This window comes from Suncus etruscus, chromosome 14, assembly GCF_024139225.1.
Source record: "Suncus etruscus isolate mSunEtr1 chromosome 14, mSunEtr1.pri.cur, whole genome shotgun sequence".
Taxonomy (NCBI): Eukaryota; Metazoa; Chordata; class Mammalia; order Eulipotyphla; family Soricidae; genus Suncus; species Suncus etruscus.
This window is the reverse complement of record NC_064861.1, coordinates 78869477-78884906: the sequence shown is the minus strand read 5'-3', so window position 1 is coordinate 78884906 and position 15430 is coordinate 78869477. Positions and strand designations below refer to the sequence as shown.

General features: G+C 44.7%; 2 protein-coding genes across 2 annotated transcripts in view; one reads left to right on the top strand and one right to left on the bottom strand.

The window, feature by feature from the left end:
* LRP3 (LDL receptor related protein 3) overlaps window positions 1-5997 on the bottom strand; it is a 269703-nt gene extending 263706 nt beyond the window's left edge. The window contains exon 1 of the mRNA XM_049786576.1: window positions 5993-5997. The gene's annotated coding sequence lies outside the window, so the exon portion shown is untranslated. The remainder of the gene's footprint in view (window positions 1-5992) is intronic.
* CEP89 (centrosomal protein 89) overlaps window positions 1-15430 on the top strand; it is a 65364-nt gene that overhangs the window by 10246 nt on the left and 39688 nt on the right. The window contains exons 5-9 of the mRNA XM_049786698.1: window positions 5926-6031; window positions 9532-9557; window positions 10979-11021; window positions 12579-12797; window positions 14350-14495. Coding sequence (XP_049642655.1) covers window positions 5926-6031; window positions 9532-9557; window positions 10979-11021; window positions 12579-12797; window positions 14350-14495 — 540 coding nt within the window. The remainder of the gene's footprint in view (window positions 1-5925; window positions 6032-9531; window positions 9558-10978; window positions 11022-12578; window positions 12798-14349; window positions 14496-15430) is intronic.

Here is a 15430-nt window from a genome sequence, read left to right as displayed (position 1 = left end):
TTGATGGTGCCAACAGAGAAGTGGAGCCCTTAAAAACAGATATGATGTAATTCAGAGACAGGAGATTCCAAAATGACCTCAGCCACCCAACCACCAGAACTGGTACCTGAGTTTCCTTCCGGCCCTGCTTCATAGTCACCAGGAATGCCTGGTTCAGACCATAGGCGGAGCCCTTTGGCTCCCAGCAAATTGGGTGTTCGTGGAGTAGGCAAGTTGATACTGGCTGCCATGTGGGCAGATGTGCCGTGAACCCCACAGGTCATCTGCATGGCCCTAGGCAGACAGGCAAGGCTGCCATTGGTGGCGTGTGTGCCTCCCTGCCTGCTCTTCTCAGTGTAGACCCTCCCTGTGGTCAGGACTTTCCCACAGTGGCAGCAAGGCTTTGAGCTGTCATAACAGCAGTGTGCAGAGACCAGGAGAGTGAGCTCTGCCTCCTCTGAGTAGGATTTCCCTATGCAGCAGGCAAGGAAACAGATACACAGACCCCTAGTTGATTTGTTTTGTTTTGTTTTTGGGTCACACTCAGTGCTCAGGGGTTACTCCTGGCTCTACACTCAGAAATCACTCGTGGCAGGCTTGGGGGACCATATGGGATACTGGGATTTGAACCACCATTCTTCTACATCCAAGGCAAATGCCCTACCTCCAAGCTATCTCTCCAGCCCATCCTAGTTGATTTTTCCCAATGTTCCACGTCAGGGTCCCTCTACCTTACAAATCACAAGTCAGTCAATGGCTCACTGTACATTCTTACCTTCCTCTGTGACTCTCCAGAGAAGGGGTCTGGACAGCTCAGCAAGTGGCTGTGGGAGGTTTATGGTAGTTTCCTGAAATGGGGAAGGCAACAAGGAGGCTTGTGTGAGCTTGTGTGGGCTCCTGTGTGGACCCTGTGCATCCTGGGGACCAGTCCCCGCTGGATCTGCAGCCCCTTGTCTGCTCACCCAGGATCAGGTTCTGTGCTGCTTCCTGTAGCTTCCCCAGCTTTCCCAATTCTTCCCCCACTCCAGGCCATAGAGGGTAAGCTGACCACACAAACTCCATTTGCCTGTCTTGATCTCTGCATAAATTATTAAACTTGCATGCTTTTGCATCTGGCTATAGTATTGGGTGTATAGATTTAAAGTGCCAGAGAAGCCAAATGTTTAAATATTCTGAAGTATTTAAATCTCTTCTTCCAGGGCTGGAGAGATAGCATGGAGGTAAGATGTTTGCCTTGCCTGCAGAAGGTCAGTGGTTTGAATCCCGGCATCCCATATGGTCCCCTGAGCCTGCCAGGAGCGATTTCTAAGCATAGAGCCAGGAGTAACCCCTGAACGCTGCCGGGTGCGACCCAAAAACCAAAAAAAAAAATCTCTTCTTTCTCTTTTGTCAAGACATCTCTCTCATCTTCATCGCTCTTGTTTTTTTTCCTTGACCTTTTCATGGCTCAACTTTTTCCAGTCATTAATTTCAGCCTTTCTATATTTTCATATTCAGGTAGACATTGTAACCAGCATATAGTTTTGGGTTTTTTTTTTTTTGGTTTTTGGGCCACACCCAGTGACGCTCAGGGGTTACTCCTGGCTATGCGCTTAGGAGCCGCTCCTAGCTTGGGGAACCATATGGGACGCCAGGGGGATCAAACTGCAGTCCATCCTAGGCAAGTCAGACACCTTACCTCTAGCGCCACCACGCCAGCCCCCCAGCATGTAGTTTTTAAAAACAAGTTTACTAAAATATGATTCACATTGTGAATTCAAAGATCAGGGTTTCATTTTTGCTAACACAGTTTGACAAAATCAACCTTTGTCTTTTTACTGAACCATTGATTCGCTTGATATACATTTCAATATATATATTTTAGCTTAAAATTTCCTTTTGTATCTCCCTGTCTCCTTTTTCTCCTCTTTGGTTATGCACACATTTGCTTGTGATGCCTCAGAAGTCACACATACTATTGTGGTACTGAAGCTGCCCAGTGGCAGTGCCACCCACATATAGGGTGCCAAGATTTGAATGTGCATGGCTTCCCGTGCCCCTGTAGATACTTTACCAACCAGCGCTCCCCAGGCTTGCTAGCTGTCTAGTTTTCTTTTTGTCCTATTACTCCAGATATTCTTATTTGTTTGGGGTTTTTTCTCTCCTTTAGACTGGTAATTTTTTCATTGTTCTCTGTCTTTCCTTCTGCTACTGGACTGGAGAGAGAGCATAGCGGTAGGGCATTTGCCTTGCACACAGCTGATCCAGTATAGCAGACAGTGGTTCAAATCCCAGCATCCCATATGGTTCCCCGAGCTTGCCAGGGGCGATTTCTGAGCACAGAGCCAGGAGTAACCCCTGAGCGCCGCCAGTATAACCCCAAAACAAAAAGCAAACAAACAAAAAGATGTAGATCTTGAGATAATGCTCAGCCTCAAAACACACACTCCACATGTTTGAGGTCCTGGGCTCAGCACACCACAAAGATGGAAAATGAGAGACAGGTCATTAGTGCCATGGCTGGGCTGGCCCATGCCTTCTCCTCTCCTCTTGTACCACAACAAGTATTGTTTTAGGTTCCAAGAAAATTTCATAATCAGAAATATTTGCAATGCCAGAGCGATAGCACAACTGTAGCACATTTGCCTTACAAGTGGCTGATCTGAGATGAAGCCAGTTTTGATTCCTGGCATCCCACATGGTCCTCTGAGCCTGCCAGGAGTGATTTCTGAGCATAGAGCCAGGTGTAACCGGTGAGTGCTGCTGGGTGTGGTCCTAAAACCAAAATAAATAAATAAATAAATAAATAAATAAATAAATAAATAAATAAATGTTTAAAAGGAATATTTACTAATTTATAAATATGTTTTGAATCAAAACTTTTTGTCAGGGTCATGTTTTTATTTTTATTTAAATTTTTTTTTTTTTTTTTTTTTTTTTTTTTTTTTGGTTTTTTGGGCCACACCCGGTGACGCTCAGGGGTTACTCCTGGCTATGCGCTCAGAAGTCGCTCCTGGCTTGGGGAAAACTTGTTTTTTTTTTTTTTTGGTTTTTGGGCCACACCCGGCATTGCTCAGGGGTTACTCCTGGCTGTCTGCTCAGAAATAGCTCCTGGCAGGCACGGGGGACTATATGGGACACCGGGATTCGAACCAACCACCTTTGGTCCTGGATCGGCTGCTTGCAAGGCAAACACCGCTGTGCTATCTCTCCGGGCCCTATTTTTATTTAAATTTTAAAAAATTTTACTTTTTAAAATTTTAGTTACTGTGAAATTATATTTTTATCATGACTGGGTTTCAAGCATATGATGTTTCAGTACTAATCAATCCCTTCACAGTTGTTGGCTTCCCTTTACCAATGCACACCCTCCCCCTCCTCATTTTTCTCTCACCAGTCTGTTTTTACAACAGGCATTTTGTTTGTTTGTTTGTTTTTGGGTCATTCTTGTCAATTCTCACAGGTTACTCCTGGCTTTGTGCTCAGAAATTACTCCTGACAGGCTCGGGGGACTATATGGAATGCTGGGAATCTAACCCAGATCAGCTGTGTGTCAGGCAAATATTCTCCTTACCTTCCGGCCGTGCTATTGCTCTGGCCCTTGTGATTTTTTTTTTTTTATATATATAAATTTTTGCAATGTGGTTTAGAGTACTGTTGCTGGTAGAGTTTTATACATATATTTTACCATCTTCCAGCACCAGCTTCTCCTTCTGGTTGAACACTTCCCTCTACCATAGATGCTGCCCCACTTCCTTTGCAGTTTCCCAGCCCCTTCAAGTGGCATGTTTCCAGTTCTTATACTCTTTGTTTTCATTATCTGGGGAATATTTGCCACTCCACCATTATGTATCTTTATGTTCTGCACATGAGAGGTCATTCTTTCTCCATCTCTCTCCCTCTGAATGATTTCACTCAGCATGAAACTCTCCAGGTCCCTCCATGGAGCAGCAAATTTTATGACTTGGCCTTTCTTATGGTCAAGTAATAATTCATTGTGTAGATGTACCGTAATTTTTTTTATCCAAATCTATTCTTGGATGCTGGTTGTTTCCAGAGTTTGGCTATTGTGTATGTGCTGCTAGGAACATAAGGGAGCAGATTTCTTTTTTCCATTTTGTTTTTGGTCCCTTGTGGTTATATGGAAGTTATTTCCAAAATAATTTTAGGAAAGTTTATGTTGATTTCCAAAAATGTTGGACCAGTTGACATTCCCATCAGCAGTGAATGAGAGTCCCTTCCTCCACACGTTCATGCCAGCACTGGTTGTTCTTGTTCTTTCTGATGTGTGTCTGTGTCTGTGGTGTAAGATCATCCCACGATTGCTTTGATTTCATCTGCCTGATGATAAGTGAAGGAGAACATTTTTTCATATGTTTTTTTATCCATTTTTATTTCTTCTGGTGTTTTGTTTGTTTTATTTTGGCACTCATACATCCTCATGTGTTTTATTGATTGTCCATTTCATTGTTTGTTTGTTTTTTAGTTTATTTTTGCTTTGTTTTGTTTTCAGGCCATACCCAACAATACCTTGTAAGAGGCGACCCAGGATTGACATTGGTTGGTTCAAATCCCAGCATCCCATATGGTCCCCCATGCCTGCCGGAACAATTTCTGAGCGCAGAGCCAGGAGTAACCCCTGAGTGCTTCGGATGTGGTCCCCTCAAAAAATAAAGTCCTTATCAGAGAGATTTTACAGTTGGTTATTACTAGTTAGGTAGGTCTTCAGGAATACCATTTTCACCCACTAAGTATGGTGGAGTTCTGTGTTGCTTTTTCATTGTGATTCTTGTAGTCTGGAGGTATTTCTTGTGTGTTGTTCTATGGCTGAGTTATTAGATAGGATGTCTTGGTATGCTTGTGGTAAATTATGAAGAGGTGAAGAAATGTGCTGTTGCTGTTCTATGCTCCATGGCTATGTTCTTCATATACTTCCTGACCTGGAGGGCAAAATGGTGTTCCTGAGTGACTCACTTCCCATGATGCCTCAGTAGTTTGGGTCCAGGGTTGGGCAGAGCCTCGCCAGGATGGATAGAAGCCTCCCTTTGTCCTTGTGCTTCAAGCCTTTTAGGGTCTTATTTTTAGAATATTTTTGTGAAAATTTGTCTTCATGAATTATTTATTTATTTGGTTTTGAGCCATACCTGGATGTACTCAGGTTATTCCTGGGTCTGTACTAAGGAATTAGTCTTAGAGATGCTCCAGGGACCAAATGAATTGCCAGGTATCCAACCCAGGTCATCCTCATGCAAGGACCCAAGAAATCATTTCTTTTCTCTACCATCCAACCTCAAGGGCCCAGGACTTGTTATTGCCCTAGATATAGACCCTGATGGCTGAAGGAACATAGTGCTGAAAATCTTCTCAGGAAATGTGGGTGTCACCCCCACCCACCTTCCATTGCCTGTAACAGAGTGCAGCTCTGTCCAGTTGACCCAGGCATGGTGTTTACTGAGAGTCAGGAGAGCAGAAGGGAAGCCCCCAGATCATGCCAGGATGACGAAAAATGAGATGGGGTTCTTTGCTCTGCATCTTGGGCAACCCCTTATCTCACTGCCACCCTGCAGGATGCCCTCAGGCACTGCCCCCTGTCTCCAAGGAAGGGTTCCATAGAGCCTCAGCTGGGGAGCAGTTCAGACAGTCTCCTGGTTGAGGCTGACTCACTCCTCCTATGCAGAGATGAGCAACAGTCTCAGGAGCAGATGGATGAGACCAGGGATGCAGAGCAGGCTGGGCATGCCCTGTATCTCTGTGCCAGATTTGGTGTGGCCACCATGTGGGCATAGGTGGAAGGTATAGCATAGTTTCAAAGTTGTGGCTGTCTTTGCCCATCCCTGTGGCTAGAGCCCTTTTATATTTTGGAAGGGTAAGATGGTGGCCTGATGTAGAATACACATCTGACCCTGGTCAGAGGAAATGTACCTGATTACCCTAATCATGTTCATGCTTTGTCTTTTATAACTGAAGGTTCTATTGTCACGTGAGATGGACAGTGAAGAAGAAGAAGAAAATCTCTCTAAGCATGTTGGCTCTTCAGGCTGCCCGCCTACATCTCAGTGCACACTGGAGAAAGGTAGATATTTTTCAGACATGAAAGCACTTGGTGGCAACAGCATTGATTGACCCGGGAGCCCTGTGTCGGCCACTCTGCCAGGCTATGGTTTTATGCTTCCAGGCAGGGATTGTCCTGAGTGCTATTTCCTTTGTCCATTGCCTGACTCTGGTGCTGTGCTTGTCTTTGAAGTGCCTGTTTCCTCAGTCCCATCCGGCCAGAGGCTAGGGAAGAGAGCAGTGGCTCAGACTCTGAAGGCCACAGACTTGCTCCTCCCACTGACCCCTTTTCACCTTACAAGCTCTCCATCTGCTTCTTAGTGTCTCTGTGCCTTGAACTTTGTCAGCTAGGACCAAGTTTGAAAACTCAAACACAAGAATTCACTCTAATAGGGCCACCAGGAATAGCAAGAACTCAAAAATATAAATAGCAGGGCCGGAGAGATAGCATGGAGGTAGGGCATTTGCCTTGCATGCAGAAGGACAGTGGTTCAAATCCTGGCATCTCATATGGTCCCCTGAGCCTGCCAGGAACTATTTCTAAGTGTAGAGCCAGGAATAACCCCTGAGCACTGCCGGGTGTGACCCAAAAACCTATATATATACTCTCTCTCTCTCTATATATATATATATATATACACTCTCTGCTATACATACATACATACATATATATATATGTATATATATATATATATATATGTATGTATGTATGTATGTATAGCAGAGAGTAAAGCGATAGCACAATGGGTAGAGCATTTGCCTTGCACACAGCTAACTTGGTTTCAATCCCAGGATCCCATATGGTCCCCCAAGCCTACCAAAAATGATTTCTGAGTAGTGACTTCAGGAGTTACCCATGAGCACTGCTGGGTATGCCCCCCCTCCCCCAAAAAAACATATATATAAAATAGCCAATAGGAGGGGCACTGCACTCCCCACTGCAGTAACAGGCCCTCTGAGGAGGAAGACATTTGGAACCTTCTGCCTGGAGGAAGAAAGATACTGAAAAGAATAGCCATGTGGGGCTTATCTGTGTTGTGCTATGTTAATAGAAGTTGAGGAAGTTGCTCTCTTGGGAGTATCAGGAGCAGTCTCCAGGAAATGCCAGGTGCAGCCTAGAGAAAGGAAGGAAGGAGAGACTGGAAAGAAAGATGCAGAAGCCCTCAGAACTCAGCATTTTCTCTGCAGCATCTCTCCCTGCTGACAAAGCTGCTTCTGCTTGCAAAGAACCTGAGCAGTGAGAAGTTTGGGGCTGAGGCAGGGAAATGCTGGCACACTTGGGGACCTTAGCTTATGCACAGTGGGTGGTAGGGCAGCAGGAATATCCTCTGGTGGTCCTTGGGCTGAACCCCTGGGCACTTGGAAAATGACTCATCCCCAACCCCAATACTATTCATCAACTTAGTTATGGAATTGTTTTCTGTATTATTTTGAAGGTATTTTTGTTTTGTTTTTGTTTGGGAGGAGGAAGCTAAGAAGCTCAGAGGTCACCCTCTAAGGGACCATATGGGATGCTGGCAATAGAATGTAGGTTGTCCATGAATAAGGCAAATGCTCTACTACTGTACTATTGCTCTGACCCCAAGTGCTGATGGAGTGTTGCAAGACAAGACACTAAATCAAGATTGTGAAAGTTCATAAAAATGTAAATTAATTCTTATAATCTAGTTGCTTAAGCTTCCTTTCAGAAGAATATATATATATGTGTGTGTGTGTGTGTGTGTGTGTGTGTGTGTGTGTGTGTGTGTGTGTGTGTGTGTGTGTGTGTGTATGTTTGTTTGGGGCCACACTCAGTGGCTCTTGGGTTACTCCTGGCTCTGCACTCAGAAATTGCTCCTGACAGGCTCAGGGAGCTGTATGGGATGCCAAGGATCAAACCCAGATTCGTCCCAGGTCAGCCATATACAAGGCAAACGTCCTACCGCTGTGCTCTCACTCCAGCCCAAGAAGTCTATTTTTATAAGGAAGAGAAATGTGTGTTCATCAGCTTCACAGGTATTGACCTGTGGAACTCTTGACTCTTTCTTCCCAGTTCAGTTGCTAGGAGGGGCTTTTCACAGTACCAATGTGAGTGGAGTGCTGAGGGGCGGCTGGCAAGCAGGATCTAGGAGGAGAGGGGGAAGAGTTGGAGCTGGGGTGGAGAGAAGTAGTGCTGCTGCCTGTCATTCTGGGCAGAAGCTTCGTGAAGGAGCCCCCAAGGGTGCCCCTGACTAATTGCTCCAGGACATTTGGTGGGAAGCAGTTCGGTTAAAAATAATGAAGCAGAATGACTTTGGGCTACACAACAAGCTCTTTCTGTGATTAGTCTGTCCCACGACATACATTCACCATCTTCTATGTATCTTTAGGGCAAAAATTCTCACAATAGAGATATATTTTTTCATATTTGTTTTTAATTTTTTTCTCAGTGTGCTTTTTTTTCTGCTGTGCAAATTATTTGTAGAAAGTCCAAAGCAACCCAGCACTCTGACTTTATGATATTCCCTAAGGATACAGACAAGGAGAACCTCAGTGAAGCTGTGTGCTTGTAAATGGAAATGCTTTTCTTTTTTTTTGGGGGGGGGGGGTCACACTCAGCAGCGCTCAGGGGTTACTCCTGGCTTCATGTTCAGAAATCGCTTCTGGCAGGCTCGGGGGACAATATAGGATGCCGGGATTCGAACCAGTGACCTGCATGAAAGGCAAACGCCTTACCGCCATGCTATCTCTCAGGCCCCACTTTTCTTGTTTCCTTTTGGCTCACTTCTAGTGGTGCTCAGGGCTTACTCCTGGCTTTATACTTGGGGATCACTCCTGGTGGGCTTGAGGGACCATATAGATTGGCAGGTATCAAACATGGATTGGCCGCGTGAAAGGCAACTGCCTTACCTGCTGTACTATCTCTTCCTGTGTGCTTATAAAAGGACCGTGAAGTAGCACCACTTCCTGTGTGCTTGTAAATGGAATACGAACAATTTTGCTCTGCACTGTGGAGGCCTTTATTTTATAGAACTATTATTTTTTTTATTTGATTTTGATTTTGGGATTACACTTAGTGATACTCCACGCTGGCTTCTGGCTCTGTGCTCAGGTTGAGCACAGGAACCATATGTAGTGCCCAAGATCTGGGATTAAACCAAGACATTGAATAGGATGTAAGGCAAGTGCCCTACCCACTTCACTATCTCTCTGGCCCCACAGAACTACTACTTTTCTGACCAAGTCATGTGCCAGTCCAGGGAGGGTAAGTAGTGAGGAAGGCCTTCTGCTCTACCAAATTTTGGGGAGTTTGGGGAACAGATGTGGAGAGAGCAGAGCGGGAGAGGGTCTGGCAAATAGAAAATCTTGGACTCTCTTTCAGGAGTGTGGTCTGCCCTTATGAGCTCAGGAATGAATAGCATTAAGAGTCAGGGAATTTCAAGTCAGCCTGCTGACCCTGCGACATATCCCAGTTGGCCCAGCCTGGTTCAGTCTGTGCAGGTGAATTCCTGACCAAACTCTTCACACTCACTAGCTCTAACAAACTCTTTCTCTTGTTTTTAGATGAAAAACATATTCGGAATCTGAAGGTAAGATTTTGCTCTGTGGGGCTGGAGCGGTGGTGCAAGTGGTAGGGCGTTTGCCTTGCATGCAGCTAACCTAGGCGGGACCGTGGTTTGATCCCCTGGCATCCCTTATGATCCCCCAAGCTAGCGATTTCTGAGTGCATAGCTAGTAGTAACCCCTGAGCATCACTGGGTGTGACACAAAAAGGCAAAAAAATTTTTTTGCTTTGTTTTGTTTTAGGACTACTCCTGGTGGTGCTCAGGCTTGCTTCTTTCTCTGTGCTCGGGGGTCACTTCTGACTTGGGGGGATATATAGAGTGCTAGGGATTGAACCTGATGGGCTATGTGCCAAGCATCTTACCTACCTTTTCTACCTTATCTACCTCTTTTTTTCTCTTTCTCTGGGCCCCAAGATTTAAAAAAATATTTTTTTCAATAAGTACTATTTCTGTCATAATATTAAATCATTTTTTTATTTATTTGCATTTATGTGAGAGAGGGATGGGAGATTGGCAGGGGTTTTTCATAAGGAGTACATCCTATCAAATGTTTCTTTGAAAGAAACTCACATTCTCCACAGCTCAAAAATGAGTATGTTGGGGCCGGAAAGATAGCATGGAGGTAAGGCATTTGCCTTACATGCAGAAGGATGGTGGTTTGAATCCCGGCATCCCATATGGCCCCCCAAGCCTGCCAGGAGCGATTTCTGAGCATAGAGCCAGGAGTAACCCCTGAGCGCTGCCAGGTGTGACCCAAAAACCAAAAAAAAAAAAAAAAAAAAGAGCATGTTATTCTGAGATGGTAAGAAAACACATGTCATTCATCATTTGTTGATGTGGAAATGTGAGAGGAGTTCTAACTTAAGTTTTCATTCTGCAGTGTCATGGGAAATTCAACATTTTCTCAATAGAGTTTACCATTAGTAGAGTTAATTTGTAACCTTATCTACTTTATCAGCAGAAATCCAAGACTTAATATCAGGTCACTGTGAAAAGGAAAAATGAACAAATACAAGTCCTTTCCTGGAAGTTTTGTGGGTGGAAAAAGATATCAATATATCTTGTTGTCAGCTCTTTGAGCCACGAATGTGGAAGTTTCCAGGGAGTCAAAGCTTGATGGCAGTTGGCTTTGTGCTTTGTCTCTGCTCAGCCTGCAGGTCCCAGCTCTAGAATGGTCACTTGAGAACCTGCACATGGAGACTTCACAGCTGATCTCACAGGCACAACAGGAGGGAGCTGGAGCGTTAAGGGCTCTGACAAGAAGGACCCTTAGGTCTAAGGTTCAGTGAAAGAAAGCAGTGGACACTGAAGTTTCTAAAGTAAAACAAGCTGCAAGGGACAGAGCCCAAACAACTAGGAAATACCTGCACCTGTGATTAAAGCATAGGAGCTGCCAAAGGCTTTGGTTCCTCACTCTTGTGTTTTTTTTTTTATTTATTCTCTAGGAAGAAAAGTCACCATTATGTGAGAAGCCTCCACCCTCCCCAGGTATCTGCCTTCTGAATTTTATTACGATTGACTCATTTGCAGTGTTTTTTGTTTTGTGTATTTTTTGTTTTTAGAGGTATGAGGAAACCCTGCAGCCCCACCAGCTTGTCTTGACCACCCAGGTCAGTGGTTTGATGCAGGAATCTGAGAACACAGTGTTACTCAGATCCTGGGTGCTGGGGATACTCCTGGCCACTCCAGTGGTGCTGGGAGCTTCCAAAGCTGCATCTGGTGGTGCTCGGAGGACCATGTGGACCCAGTTCAGACTCCTGCTAGATGTGCGCTGTGTTCTATGTACTATTTCCCTGCCCCTGGCTGAGTTATTTCTCTGGAATGGAACTGGAATGAATGGGACAGTGATTGAATTTCCTCCTCCTGAAAACAAGGATGAGGCTGGCTTCAGAGCTCTGGGCTTTGACTTGGCCAAGCTCCTCACCATCATGCCTGCCAGCTCCTTGTTGGTGTCTCCTCTTATGGCTCACATGTCATCAATTGTGTTCTATTGATTTTGGAGCCCTGAGTCCTCTCTTTGTCCCCTTCTGTATATTCCCTCTCTGGAGCTGCATTTGGGCAAGGTCACTCTGCCTTGGCCTCATTCTACCCAGAGAGCCTCAGCTGAAAGGAGAGCGTCCCTGAGGGGAGAGGGTCTTTGAGATATGTATCCTTGAGGGGAGAGCCTGTCCATTTTTACTCTTGGCTTCAGACCCCTGGTAACTTACAGGATAAAACCTGAAAAGACCTCCAGTGTTGCCTCCCTTTGTTACCCCCTTTTTGTCAACTGCTGGCAGTTTCCATTCACTTGTATATAAGGTGCCTGGGGTTTGGGGAGAGCATAACATAGGGCCTGCAGGGAGTAGAGACTCTCATGGTTTTCAGTGTTTTGTTTGTTTTGGTTGCAGGATCACACTGACTTGTGCTTGGACTTAATCCTGACTGTGCTCATTGATCACTCCTGGTGGGACTTGGGACTGTTTTCAGGGCTGGGATTAACCTTGGTTCTGTAACATGTAAAGCAAGCAGCTTAACCCCTGGACCTCTCTCTTGTTTGCTCCCATGAAGTTTGAAATAAAGCCCCCTAACTTTTTGATGTGAATTTGTAAATACCTTGAAGTTTTTAAACTTTTCCCTTCTTTTTTTTTTTTTTGTGCCAAAAAAGATTTGATTTATTAAACAATATATCCGTCATCTATAACATGATCCAAAAATACAGATATACATCTTTGACAGGAACTATTAAAAAGATTTACAATATCTTTCCTTTACAAAGGGAACACAGAGGAATTCCTTGAAAACAAGACAGGACATTCACGTTAAAGCTGAGTCACCATTTTAGAAACTTTTCCCTTCTTTTTTTTTTTTTTTTTTTGGGCCACACCCGTTTGACGCTCAGGGGTTACTCCTGGCTATGTGCTCAGAAATCGCCCCTGGCTTGGGGGGACCATATGGGACGCCGGGGGATCGAACCGCGGTCCTGATCCTTGGCTAGCGCTTGCAAGGCAGACACCTTACCTCCAGCGCCACCTACCCGGCCCAACTTTTCCCTTCTTATCGTTTCAGATATAACTGGTAGAACACGTCAGAGATGTCTGGAAATTACCAAAGAAAAGGTCCAGGAGTTAAAAGAAGAAAATATATATCTAAGCAACACAAATCAAACCCTTGTTCTTGAGCTTAATGTAATACAACAAACCATGAAAGAACTTCAGTCAAAACTCAAGAGGGTGGAGAAAGAAAACCGGAAGCTGAGGGAGGCTGAGTCAGCTTCTTCCCAGGAAGGTACGGCTCTGGCCAGCTCCTGGGTCTGGAGCCAAAAGTGCTTTCAGGATTCCTGTTTCGTGTCATATTTGTTGGTGTTTTGTATTACAGTATTTAAGTTTCCCACTGATATACTTGTTGAAATAAGGTCATTGTTATGCTGACGAATCTGGGGAACCCTTGGGACTGGAGAGATAGCATGGAGGTAAGGCATTTGCCTTACATGCTCTAACCTAGAACAGACCGCGGTTCGATCTCCTGGCATCCCATATGGTCCCCCAAACCAAGAGCTGTTTCTGAGCGCATAGCCAGGAGTAACCCCTGAGCATCACCAGGTGTGGCCCCACCAAAAACAAACAAAAAAATCAATTTTTGTGGAGGGGAGCGGAGAGATAGCACAGTAATAGGGTGTTTGCCTTGCATGTGGCCAACCTGGGAGGGACCCAGCATCCTATATGGTCCCCCAGCCTGCCAGGGCTGATTTCTGAGTGCAGAGCCAGGAGTAACCCCTGAGCTCTGTTGTGTGTGATCCAAAAACCAATAAATAAATAAAGTTTTTATAAAAGAATCACTTTTGGGGGATCGGGGACCATATGGGATGCTGGGTGCATAACACATTCCTATAACACAACCTTCACCAGTGTCTGCTTCCTTCCACCATTGTTCCATTGTTTCCTCCACCCCACCCCACCCTATATTCCTTTTCTACTTCTGTGGTAAGCTTTATACTAAAGACCTTCATACTAAAGGTACTTTCTTTTATCTTTTGGCATTTATTATTTCTCTGTTATGTTTCTTTATATATAACACTTATGAGAGAGCTTTCTGTGTCTGTCTCACTCTCTGACTAACTTCACTTAACAATGTACTCTACAGATCCATCCACATAGAAACCAATTGCATGGGTTCATTTTTTTCGTTTTGATTTCATCTTTTCTTAAAGCCAACTAGTATCTCATTATGAATATATACCATGACTTCTTTATCCACTTATCTGTTCCTGGACACTTGGGTTATTTCCATGTCTTGGCTATTGTACAGTGCAGTGATGAACATAGGAAATCAAATATTTTTTTGTGAATAGAGTCTTTGGGTCCTTGGGGTAGAGAGCCAAGAAGTGGAATTGCTGGGTTGTATTGGAACACGGTTCCTAGTTTTTTGAGAAGTACCCATATAGTATCCATATTGTTTTCCAAAAGGGCTGGACCAGTCAACACTCACCAATAGTGTTATGGTTCCCTTTTCCCCAAATCCAGTGTCAACGTTGGCTATTTATTTAATTGTAATGTTCTGCTCCTAACCTTTGTAATAACCTCAGTTGATAACCCAGCCTTATGAGGCCTTCATGCTGCCTCATTTTCAATTCCTAGAATGCCAGAGCCAACTGTGAAGGAGGCTTTATAAGAAGATGACACATCTTTTCTAGGAGACACACCTTCTTTGTGGGATGCAGAGTAACCTCAAATCATACAGATTGGCGCCTGTGCAGGCTTCAGTTGAATGGGAATTTTTATAAAATATTGAAGAGTTTGACATAGTTCTTTTATTATGGTTTTTGTTTTTTTCCTTTCAGTGATGGCTTCACCTGAATTAGTTAATCTAAGAAAACAAGCTCAAGAGCTGGTGGATGAAAATGAGGAGTTGAAAATGACCATCCATCGTTTGAATGTAGAACTGAGTAGATACCAAACAAAATTTAGGCATCTGTCCAAGGAAGAGGTAATGGTTCCAGTTAAGAATAATCAGGCGGGGCCCGGAGAGATAGCACAGCGGCATTTGCCTTGCAAGCAGCCGATCCAGGACCAAAGGTGGTTGGTTCGAATCCTGGTGTCCCATATGGTCCCCCATGCCTGCCAGGAGCTATTTCTGAGCAGACAGCCAGGAGTAACCCCTGAGCAACGCTGGGTGTGGCCCAAAAACCAACCCCCCCCCCGAAAAAAAAGAATAATCAGGCTTGGGGCCAGTGAGGTGGCGCTAGAGGTAAGGTGTCTGCCTTGCAAGCGCTAGCCAAGGAAGGACCGCGGTTCGATCCCCCAGTGTCCCATATGGTCCCCCCAAGCCAGGGGCAATTTCTGAGCACTTAGCCAGGAGTAACCCCTGAGCATCAAACGAGTGTGGCCCGAAAAAAAGAACCTTAAAAAAAAAAAAGAATAATCAGGCTTCATATTTTTTTAGCCTTTACTGTGAAGTTGAGTTCTAATACTGGGGCCTTTTATTTGTTGTAACTTAATTAAAAATGATATATCCATGGGGCTGGAGCGGTGGTGCAAGTGATAAGGTGTCTGCCTTGCATGCACTAACCTAAGATGGATCACAGTTCGATCCCTCAGCGTCCCATATAACCCCCCAAGCCAGGAACTATTTCTGAGCACATAGCCTGGAGTAACCCCTGAGTGTCACCGGATGTGGCCCGAAACCCCCTCCCCCCCCAAAAAAAAAGATAAATCAACACAGAATATTTGTAGTTTTGGTGTTTGAGTCTCACCCTGCAGAGCTTGAGGACTATGTTCTCCTGACTTTGTGTTTGAGGATCAGGAGTTATTCTGGATGGGGCTAAGGATATCTCCTGCATGCAAACATGATCAGCCCTTTGACTACCTTTCTGTCCACTCTTCTTCATAGTTTCCTCATTTTCTTCCTTCTTTGCATTGTAG